The 13,111-nt window shown below is 38.1% G+C and overlaps 1 protein-coding gene across 13 annotated transcripts in view; it reads right to left on the bottom strand.

Moving 5' to 3' along the window:
- Nucleotides 1–13,111, bottom strand: part of MYCBP2 (MYC binding protein 2) — a 287,598-nt gene that overhangs the window by 235,984 nt on the left and 38,503 nt on the right. For all 13 annotated transcript variants that reach the window (XM_064270017.1, XM_064270009.1, XM_064270015.1 and 10 more), the window contains exon 3: nucleotides 9,204–9,419. In XM_064270017.1, the coding sequence (XP_064126087.1) occupies nucleotides 9,204–9,419 (216 nt within the window). The remainder of the gene's footprint in view (nucleotides 1–9,203; nucleotides 9,420–13,111) is intronic.

Genomic DNA, 13,111 nt, shown 5'->3' with positions numbered 1-13,111 from the left:
TATTTTCCAGACAGAGGTCAAATCAGTTGCAGGCAAGTCAGCTGCCGTTCTGACTGACATCTGCAACGTTTATGAATAATGCAGATATAACTGAGAAGTCAAACAACTAGTAGGGCTGTCCTTGGAGAATTCATCTAAAATCCTAGCAGGCTTGACTGTAACTAAGATTACAGAAGTGCTTACACAGAGTTTCAATTGATTGCATGCACTATGTGATAGTATTTTTCCATTTGATATCGTTTCTTTTCCTGGAATGGACTAGAAAACAGAAACATGCTGTCCAAGATTTCCATCTGCCTACTTACAAGAAACAGAAATGTGAGGTTAAAGATCTCCTAAAGTACAAAATGTAGGGCTCTATTCTCAGGTCACTGGAAAACTACTATATCCTATCAATCTTTAGAACTGCTCAGTCTACAACCAACTGTGACTTTTCATAGTTCCAAGATTCTTGATTTCACAGACGACATTTTTGGCTAGGGGTTGTTTATATATACGGGTCCTCTAGTAATAGAGAAATTACTGAACCTTGCCAGAAGAGTAAGACTGCTCACTGAACAGGTCCCTCAGTTGTCTCTCTAATGAGTTTAAGTTGTAATAACAAATGTATGACAAAAGGCAACTCAGGTAGGCTGTGTAGGACAGAGTACTAGCTGATTTTAATGAGTCATGCCCATAAAACTTTAGTCACAATAATCAGGACAGAGAACTTCCCACCTGCTTAGGTTAAACACTGTAGAGTCCCACTAATAATTTATATATTGGTTCGTGTAGTTTTTTGTTTGTTTGTTTTAAATGAAACGAATTTATTTCTAGAATAGTGACTTGCATGTAACACACAACAAAGTAAAAATCAACCTCAAGCTTTCCAAACATTAAAGAAATATTACTATTTAGCTCTGAATTATTAAGACAGGAAACAAAGTATTCTGAAATAAGTCTTTTTATGAGGTTTGGATGAGCAGAGAGTATTTTGCCAGAAATATGAACTTGGAAACTGAACTTAACGCTTTGAAGCCTGTCTTAGAGTCACTGAGAACACTTCTTTCTCCCTCATAATATTAAGAGTATAAAGAGAAAAAAATATAGTACTGCAAATACAGTATGATTTCTTTTGCACAGAAATAAATCTATGCTTTAATATATACATAGAAAAAAGAGCAAAAGAAATAAAAATAGTAGTAGTAGTAGGTATTTCTGGGTAATGGGGTTTTAGAAATTATTTTCCTCTTCATAAAAAAAGTTCTGCATTTTTCAAATTATCCACCATGAATATGCACTGCTTCAATAATTAGAAAAATAAATAAATGCAACTTTTAAATAGAATAGTAATTAATTACATAATAAGATGACACACTACAACACTTTTTTTTTTTTTTTAAAGGGCCTATTTTTCTTTTATTAGGTTAAGAACCAGCAGATGTTCTTTGCACTGGCAGAAACTCTAATATATATATATATATATATATATATATATATATATTTTATTAACTTTTATTGAGCTTCAAGTGAACGTTTACAAATCATGTCAAACTGTCACATATAAGTTTATATACACCTTACTCCATACTCCCACTTACTCTCCCCCTAATGAGTCAGCCCTTCCAGTCTCTCCTTTCATGACAATTTTGCCAGCTTCCAACTCTCTCTATCCTCCCATCCCCCCTCTAGACAGGAGATGCCAACACAGTCTCAAGTGTCCACCTGATACAAGTAGCTCACTCTTTGTCAGCATCTCTCTCCAACCCATTGTCCAGTCCCTTCCATGTCTGATGAGTTGTCTTCAGGAATGGTTCCTGTCCTGGGCCAACAGAAGGTTTGGGGACCATGACCGCTGGGATTCCTCTAGTCTCAGTCAGACCATTAAGTATGGTCTTTTTGTGAGAATTTGGGGTCTGCAACCCACTGATCTCCTGCTCCCTCAGGGGTTCTCTGTTGTGTTCCCTGTCAGGGCAGTCATCGGTTGTGGCCGGGCACCAAGTAGTTCTTCTGGTCTCTGGATGATGTAGGTCTCTGGTTCACGTGGCCCTTTCTGTCTCTTGGGCTCTTAGTTATCGTGTGACCTTGGTGTTCTTCATTCTCCTTTGATCCAGGTAGACTACAACTCTTTTTAATGGTTAAATATAATTAACCACCCCACACATAGTTTCCTTCTATTTCTCTTCAAAATAGTCTTTTTGTAAATTTACTGAATTTTACCTTTACTATTGCTTCTGAATAAATACTAAAAGCTCTCTACTATACTTGAAAGATGAAGGAACGCAAAGCACAGCTACCTGATACAGCCAATCCAATGTCACTGCTGGGAAGGGTGAGGAAAAATGACATAATGAGTCTTTCAAGGCTTTACTTTGCTCTCAGCAAATCATGTATTTCCAAAGTTGGTTTTGTTATTTCTTTATAAGCATGAGCATAAACATTTGGTTATATCATGTTTACATTTAATAATTATTAACTGTTTGCCATTAGAAATTGTATCTTGTTCTATTTAAAAAATTCTGGAATCAGTTCTCATACATACAGAATACATTTGGAAAAGCTTAAAAAGAAATCAAAAGTAGATTTATATATTACTAGAGTATGAAGTATAGTATACTATAGTATGAATCCGCCAGGCACTCCTTGGAAACTCTATGGGACAGCTCTACTCTGTCCTATAGGGTCACTATGAGTCAGAATCGACTCGATGGCACTGGGTTTACTGGGTTATAGTATGAAGGGTGCCCTGCGGCACAGTGGTTAAGCGATACGACTGCCAACCAAAAGGTCAAGAGTTCAAATCCACCAGCTGCTCCTTGGATACCCCATGGGGCAGTGCTATTCTGTCCTCTAGGGTCGCTATGGGTCAGGATCGACTCAACGGCAATGGGCTTTATTTTGTTTTTTTGGTTACAGTATGAAGGGAGTTCTGGTGGCCCAGTGGCTAAGCGTTAGGCTGCTAAGCAAAAGCTGGGAGTTCAAATCCACTAGCCGCTAGTTGCAAACCCTACAGGACAGTTCTACTTTGTTCTACAGGGTCGCTATGAGTCAGAATCGGCTCCACGGCAACGAGTTTTTTTAATAGTATGAAGAAGCACTGCACCCCAAGACAAAGTCTGAAACCCTCTGCATGACATATGAGACACTTCATGATCTAGCTGCTGTTCTTTGTCTCTTGCCATATCTCAGCCTCTACACTCCAGGCAAGATAGACTACTAGTACTTTCATAATGATGCTTGCTGTTCCTTCTGTCTGAAAATGCATCTTCAGTCAGTGTTGCCTTCTTATTTTATCAGTTAGGTTGTTCGTATATCCCTATTAATCATCAAGGCACTGGAGGACAGTTGGTTATTTACATGACTATTATCCCTACTAGATAATACTTTGTTGAGAATGGACATTGCATCTCACCTTTTTGTTCTCAGAGCATAATATAATGCTTGTTACAAAATCAAAAAGAATTTACTAAATAAACAAATAGTAAGTCTACTTAAATTTACATCTTTTAACAAAATATATGACAGGACTAGCCTCAAATGAGTTTAGATGGGAAGTATGAATCCTAAGTACTATTATTAAAAAATTAAATCGTTACTGACTGGGAGAATATCTTCGGAAACTACATATCAAAAAAAAAAAAAAAAAAAAACTATTAACCAAAATGTATATAAAACTTCAACAACTTAACAACAAAAAGACAAATAACACAATCATAAAACGGGCAAAGCACTGGAATAGACATTTCAACAAAGTGGACATTCAAATGGCCACAAAACACTTGAAAAGATGGTCAATGTCATTAGCCATCAGAGAGATGCAAATCCAAACCACAGTGAGACAGTATTTCACTTCCACTAAAATGGTTAAGAAAAAACAAACAAACAAAAACACAGAAAATAACAAATGTTGGTGAGGATGTGAGGAAACTGGAACCCTTATCCATTGCTGGTAGGAATCCAAAAAGCAACAGCCATTGTGGAAAACCACAGGGTGGTTCCTCAAAAAACTAAATACAGAACTACCATATGACTCAGCAATTTCGCTCCTAGGTATGTAACCAAAAGACCTGAAAGCAGAAACTCAAACAGTTGTATATCATATTTCAAAACAGCACTATTCACAATAGCCAAAAGGCGGAAACCACCTAAATGCCCAACAACGGATGAATACCAAAAACCAAACCCAGTGCCGTCAAGTCGATTCCGACTCATAGCGACCCTGTAGAACAGGATAGAACTGCCCCATAGAGTTTCCAAGGAGTGCCTGGTGGATTCGAACTGCCGACCCTTTGGCTAGCGGCTGTAGCACTTAACCACTATACCACCAGGGTTTCCAGTGGATGAATAGATAAACAAAATGTGGTACATACAATGAAATGCTACTCAGCCAGTAAGAGAAATGAAGTCTTGATACATGCTACAATATGGATGAAGCCTGAAGGTGTGCTGAGTAAAATGAGCCAATCACAAAAGGACAAATATTGTCTGAACTCACTTATATAAAAAGACAGGAAAAGGCAAGTGTACAGAGACCAAAGTTTATCAGTAGCTACCAGGGATGGGAAGGAAGGGGCAACAGAGGATTACTGCATATAGAGTAGTGACTTTCAGTTTATGGTAATGGAAAAATCGCATTAATTTAAGGGTAGGGTTGCACAGCCAATTAATGTAATTGCTGTCAATAAGTTGTACACCGTAAAAAGTTGAATTGGCAAAAGTTGTTTGATAGATATACTGACAAGAATGACAAAAAAAAAAAAAAGTAGCTACTGAGGCTGCTTTATGTGTAAACACCTCATGGGTTTTGCTTTCTTGGTTTGGAGTTTTTTTGTTTATTTGTTTGGAGTTTTAAGGTCCTGGTTTCATGGTACATCCCAGTTAAATGGCCTAATACCATGTTTAGTACTTCTGTTCTACCTCCCAAGTTTGTTGCATAGTGCCTGGGGTCTTAAAAGCTTGCCAGTGGCCATCTAAGGTACAATTAGTTTCTATTGGCCTGGGGCAACAGAGGAAGAAGGAGAGTCAGGAATAGGAGAAAGAAATGGAATGTGTGGCTAATTGCCTCCATGAACAACCAGCTTCTTTGCCAAGAGAGCTGGATGGTGCCCAGCTATCACCACTAAACATTTTGATCAAGGATTCTATAGAAGAATCCTGATCAAAAGTGGGGAAATGTAGAACGGAATTTAAAATTCTCATGGAATCCAGATTTTCTGGAGCCATGGAAGCTAGATGAACCCCTGAAACTATTAGCTTGAGATAATCTTTAAACCTTAAACCAAAAATATCCCTGATGTCTTCTTAAAACCAAATAATAGTTAAGCTTAACTAGTAAAGAATGTCTACCTTGAGCATTGTGCTCTTTTAAGATCTACCTATATGGGATCAAATTGTCAACAGCAACTCAAAAGATTGGATAGGAACCTTAGGGGACAGTGAGTTTATGTTAATGGGGGAGGAACAACTTGGAAAAGTAGGGTGAGAATAATTGCAAAACTCAAAGATTGTGATCAATGTCACTGAATTGTACACGTGCAAAATGTTAAATTGGTATATGTTCTGCTATGTGTATTCTCAATAACAGCAACAAAAACTAAAAAAATGATGTAGTTATAAAATATGGAAAGCTGTAGAGCATCTGGAAGTAAGATTCTGAAAAGAAAGTTTAATCTGTGCAAAAACTTTTTTGGGAGGTGGGGGGTAAAAAACAACATAGAAACATTAAGGTAGGGGTAAGAAAGCTTCTTTAAAAATATCAATGATTACTACCCATAAAACACCTATACACACACACAAAGCCTCACGACCAAGGTCTACATGCAAATCAAATTTAAGTTCTAAACATCAAGAAGGGGAAACAATAAAATTGAATTAAAATGATACTTCAAATAAAAATGGTCTTAAACATGAGGAGAAAAAGGAGTGGAAGAGAAAGAACTACAGGTGAGGTGAAAAACAGGGAGAGCTACACATGCAGGTGCACGGGAGAAGCAACAAAGAAAGAGCAGAAGCTCAGACAAAAGGAGCATTTGGAGTAGAGGTATAAAAAGGGTCTAAAAGAAAAGAAAATGCCAACATTTCTCACCTGGCCTCAAATTCCTATCACCTCAAACCTAAAAGACCCATCTTTTTCTTTGTGCGAGTCTTTCATGTCTTGTAAACAGCTGCCAAAAACATCACTTGTCTTAGTTATCTAGTGCTGCTATAACAAGAACACCACAAGTGGATGGCTTCAACAAAGGGAAGTTTATTCTCTTACAGTCTGGTAGGCTACAAGTCCAAAGTCAGGGCATCAGCTCCAGAGGAAGGCTTTCTCTCTCTGTCAGCTCTGGAGGAAGGTCCTTGTCATCAATCTTCCCCTGGACTAGGAGCTTCTCCACGCATGAACTCCAGGTCCAAAGGACACGCTCTGCTCCCGGTGCTGCCTTCTTGGTGGTATGAGGTCCCCAAGTCTCTGTGCTCATTTCTCTCTTTTATATCTCGAAAGAGATTAGTTTAAGACACTATCTAATCTTGTAGATCATTACATCATAGTGGTAGGATTTACAACACATAGGAAAATCACATCAGATGACAAAATGGCAGACAATCATACAATACTAGGAATCAAGACCTGGCCAAGTTGACAGACATTTATGAGGGACACAATTCAATACCTGACATCACCTCAGATTCACTCCCTAGAGCCCATGCCCCAACCCACAATACTCTGATTTCCTCTGTATAAAGGCATCTCATTGCTTCTTTTCCTCTCTTCATATGGCATTCATCACACGATCTCACTGATTTTCCTGAAGTTTTCTTTCCTTGGATAAGAAGTATTACTTAATAAATTTAAGAGTTCCTTGAAAAGTAACTCATATTCATTTGCAGCTACACATTTTGTTTGCACCTAACCTGACACTTGTAATTTCAACTATCATTTATTGAGCAATTACTATGGGCCAGGAACTCTTCTCTCAGGCATTTGATATCCACTAGCTCATTTAATCCACACTACAACCCTATAAGGTAAAAATTATCCACATGTTATAGAAGAAAAAACCAAGGCACAGTGAGAGGTCAAATAACTTTCCCAGAATCATACAGTAAGTTTTTTTTTGAGGGGGTAGGTATTTGAACCCAGACGGAGTCCTGTTAGCATAGTGGTTAAGTACTCAACTGCAACCAAAAGGTTAGTGGTGCAAACCCACCCAGCAGCTCCGCAAGGGAAAGACCTGGCAATGTGCTTCCATAATGATTATAGTCCAGAAAACCCCACGGGGTATTCTACTCTGTCACATGGGGTCACCATGACTCAGAATCTCCTTGATGACACACAACAACATATGAACCCAGGCAGTTTGATTCCATAATCCATGTTCCTAACTACTATATTGTCTTCCAATGAGTCAGTACATGGTAAAAAAAAAAAAAAAAAAAAAACTCATTATTATTCATTCGGGTGATCTGATTTTCTTTTAATTTTCTTTGAAAGATCCCCTTTAGTTACTCTTTTTACCCTACTTTTACTGCTAGAGATGCTGAGAAACAGTCTGAAGAATGACCAATAATTTATTTCTTCAATACCTGTTTATACGGATGTTTTAAAAACAAATCGAAAATCACTTTTCTTGATTGTGCAATACTTTTCATTTGAACCACAATTTATGGTTCAAAATCTATATATCCATATGAAAGATTTCTCTGGGTTTTTATTTTACCTCTCAATACTGAACTTAAGCAAAGTGATGACTATGGTACAGTGTGATTCACCCACACACAAAACAGTATTCTTATCAAAAATACATTAAGACCTGTAGCCTCACATTCTAACCTATTTACTTTTTGCTTTACTTCCCTAATTAAGCATAAGAAATCACAATAGACCATGGTCCCTACCGGGGGCGGGGGGCTTACATGAAAAAGATGAGTATGTTTGTTTTAAGCTGAAGAAAGGAACTAGCAGAGTAGGAACAATTAAAGACACTGGAGAAAGGGAATAAGGGAAGGAGGGTCCTGCTCTGAAACAGGAAGCTATAAAGGTATCTGAAGATGGTTGCGTAGGAAGCTGAGGAAGTTCACAAAGCTTCTATTACTCTATGAGATAAAAAGCAAGTCATTGTTGAGAATAAGGTAAGAACCACCTGATAGTATGATTAAGGAGAGTGGTGCACTTAGGAACAGACATCACGAAAAGTGGGAGAGAAATCAAACCAGAAACACAGGTCCTACTTCACTAAGAAGTGAAACATATTTACATGGTATCTTGTATGTGTGTGTGTGTACATTTTTCAAGAATAGTTTTGTTACCAGTTTATTAAAAAGGCAATATACGTGAATCTGTTATACTAAAGGAATCATTTTAAATACATCTATATTTAGAAAAAAGCAATATGCAGAATCATTTCTCATACTTAACATTTAAAAATGTTTATATTTTCACCTGTTCTGTTAGGAATACTAACTACACCTCCTATGTAGAAAAAATACATATTACATGTTAAATGACACTATAGTCTTAAAATATACCAATACTTAACAGAACAGAGTACATTAAAAATAGTTTGCTCTGCTACAATATGTGTTTCCACACCAATTAGCTTATATACTTCTGGTAAATAAGACAGTGACACAGAATAATATAGAAGTTCTGTGGGTTTATACATAATTTTTTCCTAGCAAGGGGAGCCAAAATAGCAAAAGTAAAATTGCAACCTTAGGCAGCAAAAGAAAAAGCTCTCGGTTCAGCTGCTGCACAACCAGGAGCCTTTCTACTTCTACTTCAAGACAAATAAAAATGTGTACCTGCTTTTAGAGCTTCCTCACCATAGGTGAGCGCCCCCAGCTTTCTATGGCTCTCAGCTTGTGGCAACTTGTACTTCCTCCCATGCCCACATTAATGGCAGCTCACTGTCTCAGAGCTCCACTTTCATTTGCAATGGCTCAGTGCCTGCATGCCAGCACATCTACCCTCTGCTTCTGTACATTTTTAATGTCCTCTGTAGCAGACTCCAACCCAATGATCCTCCTGTCTGGTCTTCCCAATCACTGCCCACTGAGTTAAGATTATTGACTTTGTTTTGATTATTGAGCTCTGATTATAAAGTTGCATGAAGTTTTCCTGGTCTATCCCAGGCCTATTTTTACATGGCCCTGTTATTTTTACAGAAAGCCAGGTATTTTAGCTTACACACACACACACACCTGTAAAGTATGCATCTAAATAGAAGCCAGTGACTTACCTTTGGAAGCTTGATAGGGGGCTCTTTGGATTCCTCCTCTTCATCACTATCTGACTCTCCACTCTGCACTGAGTTCTTAGATGCAGCTGCCAATGATGTTTCCTTTTTCTGCCATTCCAGAACACAATGGCGTACATTGCAGTATATATTGAAAGCAGAAGGATTACTATGTAGTTTGATATCTGGTATGATTATTGTATTCTCCAAGTTTTCAGACTGAAATACAAGATACAGTATTTCAATTTCATATTCTTTTCATCATCATCAAATCCCATGTTAAAGAGCAAAATATTAAAGATTAGACAAGCTGACTTGTGGAAGTCACGTAAGTGACATTGTAAAGACTGAACCTCAGTCTACTGGCTCAAACTAAAGTACGCTTTCTATTGTGGTTGTTGTTGTTGTTGTGTGCCATCTACTCTGACTCATAGCAACCCTATGGGACAGAATAGAACTGCCCATAGGGTTTCCTAGGCTGTAATCTTTATGGGGGAAACCCTGGTGGCGCAGTGGTTAAGAGTTCAGCTGCTAACCAAAAGGTCAGCAGTTTGAATCCACCAGGCGCTCCTTGGAAACCGTATCAGGCAGTTCTACTCTGTCCTGTTGGGTCACTATGAGTCAGAATCGACTTGACGGCAATGGGAATCTTTACGGGAACAGATTCTCAGATCTTTTCTCCCACAGAGTGGCTGATGGGTTTGAACTGCCGACCTTTCGGTTAGCAGCCAAGCGCTTAACAATTACGCCACCAGAGCTCCTTCCCTTTCTACTACACTTTAGTGTTTTTTGAGTAATATGGCAATAAAAACCTAGAAAAAAAAACACTTTTTTAACAAATGATGCAGAATCAACTGGGAATTAATGTGGAAAAAAATCAACATCAACATGTAACACTATATACAAAATTCAACTTGAAATGGATCAGGCCTAAATATAAAAGCTAAAACTATAAAATCTCTAGATAAAAATATATAAGAAAATATCTGTTACCTTGGGTTAGACAAAGATTTTTTTACAAAGGACACAAAATCCATGAATCATATAAGAAAAAAAACTAATTAACTGAATTTTATAAAAATTTAAAACCTATTCCTGGAAAGCACCATAAAAAAAAAAAAAGAAAGCCATACAAGCCATAAAAATGGGGAAAAAAATTACTTACAATACAGATATCTGACAAGGGTCTTACATCTAGAGTATACAAAGAATTAGACAAACAACTCAATTATAAAAAGGGAGGCAAGATTTGAATAGATACTTCACCAATAAAGATATGTAAATGGCCAAAAGGCACAGGAAAAGATGTTCGTATCATAGTCGTTACAGAAGAGGAAGCTAAAACTACAGTGAGATATCCCTTGTCTAAAATTTAAAAAGCTAACAGTATCATGTACGCAAAGACATAAAAACAACTGAAGTTTTCATATACTGGTAAAAATGGAAAATGAAACACCCATTTTAGAAAAATTTTTCAGTTTTCTAAAAAATTAAACACACATCTACTGTGCCACCTTTTGTTTACTCGTACTACTTCTCTTAGGGTACCATGACTGACCCTTGGCCAACTCCCAGGGATGTGGCCCAGAAGTGTACTTTATGTTATATATATGTACTTTATGTTAAAAAAAAAAATAGCAACCGATAATTCTGTCACATACATCTGGAGCAAGGAAACATGCTGACTAGTTTGCCACATTGCTCTGTACAATCATCAAGATTGATGGTGTGCAACTAGTTTCACTGTTGGAGTCCTGAGTTTCTCTTGCCATAGCATAGCTGGTTGCATAGCAGTATACGCCTATGCGACCAAAAAAAATCCAAATCAAACTAGTTCTGTCGAGTTGATTCCAACTCATGGCAACCCCATGTGTGTCACAGAACTGTGCTCCTTAGGGTTTTTAATGGCAGTGATCTTTCAGGAGTAGATCACCAGGCTTTCTTCTGAGGCACCTCTAGGTGTATTCAAACTGCTGATCTTTCGGTTAGTAGCCACACACTTAACTTTTGTGCCACCCAGGGACTCCTCTATGTGACCCCCCCAAAAAATTATTGCCATTGAGTTGATTCCAAAAGAGCAGAACTGCCCCACAGGGTTTCCAAGAAGTGACTGGTGAATTTGAACTGGCAACCTTTTGGTTAGCAACCGAGCTCTTAACTACTGTGCCATGACCAGATCCCATAAAAGCCTTGATCTGTAAAGGCTCAAATGAGCTTCTTTGGCCAGAGACATTCCACATATGTTCCTGTAGTTCACTGAGGTTCTGTAAGTCCCTAGATAAGAAAAGACTAGGAAGCCTGTGCCTTAACTCCCTAGATTCCAGTGATACATATCTTTCCTCCTATTGCTTTTTCTCTGTATCCTTTGTTGTAACAAGTCTTAGCCTTGAGTCTTGCAAGTCCTTCTGGCTAATCACCAAAGTAAAAACCACCTAACCATCCCACCCGGAGGTATTTACTCCTGAAAAATGAAAATATATATCCACACAAAGACCAGTACACAAATGTCCATAGCAGCTTTATTTGTAACAGCCAAAAACTAGAGACAACCCAAATATCCATCAACAGGTGAACGGACCGACAAATTGTGGCATACTATGTAACGGGATACTAATCAGCAAAGAACAGGAATGAACAATTGATATTTACAACAACATGGACACAGCTCAAAATCATTGTGCTAAGAGAAGTAAGCCACACATTGTATAACCACATTTATGTGAAATCTGAGAAAATTAAAACTAATTTAAAGTGACAGAGAGCACATCTAATCCTGCTTAGAGCCAGGGTTGTTAGGAAAGGATGAAATGCAGAAGAGGATGAGGAAACTTGTGGGGTGATGGAAATGTTCTGTACTTTGATTGTAGTAGCGGCTTCCTGAGTGTACACATCTTTCAAAACTCACTGAACTGTACACTTTATATCCCTGTGTCAGGCTCCGCTGTTAAGAATTCTGATCTAAGACAGATATACTTGATAGCAGGATGTTGAGGAAGGTTCCTGTGTAATGGATTTCACTTCATATGCTAGAGGGCAGGATTTAGCACAGGTTTGAGGAAAGTGGTAAAGGTTTGAAATAGTCACAGGAGAAAATGGCAGAAGTGTTTGACCAGAAAAAACGATAGGACAGTCTAGTAGTATTGAGCGTCTGTTTAAGATTGCTGATCGTGAGTGTGCATTAGTATCAATTAACTCTTATTTAACCCTCTTATTTAAACATATGGTACTCACATGCTGGGAAAGAGAAAAGATAGCTGGATTCATACAGGATTGCAACAAATATACACAGAAAAAGGAGATGTGGTAGGCAGAATAATGGCCTTCAAAAATGCCTACATCCTAATCCCTGGAATCTGTAAATATGCTACCTTACATGGCAAAAGGGACTCTGCAGACGTGATTAAATTAAGGATCTTGAGGTGGGGAGATTATACTGGATTACCCAGATGGACCTAATGTAATCACGAGAGTCCTTACAAATGAAAGGTGGAGACAGGAAGGTCAGAGTCAGAGAAGGAGATGTGATGAAAGAAAAGTGTCAGCATGACGCAGCATGAGAAGACTTGACAAACCATTGCTGGCTTTAAAGACGGAAAGGGGACAGGACCCAAGGAATGAGGGTAGACTCTAGAATCTAGAAAAGTCAAGGCAACATATTCTCCTCTAGAGCCTCCAGAAGGAATGCAGCCCTGCTGACACCTTCATTTTAGCTCAGTGAGACCCATTTTGGACTCTGGCTTTGAGAACTGTAAGAAAATAAACTTGTACCGTTTTAAGCCTCCAGGTAGTGGTACTTTGTTACAGCAGCTACAGGGAACTAATAGATTAAGCGAGAGTTTTTCTAAAAAGATGGACTGTGGTATCTAAAGTGGATAAGAAGGAAATTAAAGAAAGGAGATGACTGATGGATG

This window comes from Loxodonta africana, chromosome 17, assembly GCF_030014295.1.
Source record: "Loxodonta africana isolate mLoxAfr1 chromosome 17, mLoxAfr1.hap2, whole genome shotgun sequence".
Classification (NCBI taxonomy): Eukaryota; Metazoa; Chordata; class Mammalia; order Proboscidea; family Elephantidae; genus Loxodonta; species Loxodonta africana.
Note: the sequence above shows the minus strand (reverse complement) of the source record. Positions and strands in the feature narration are given on the sequence as shown.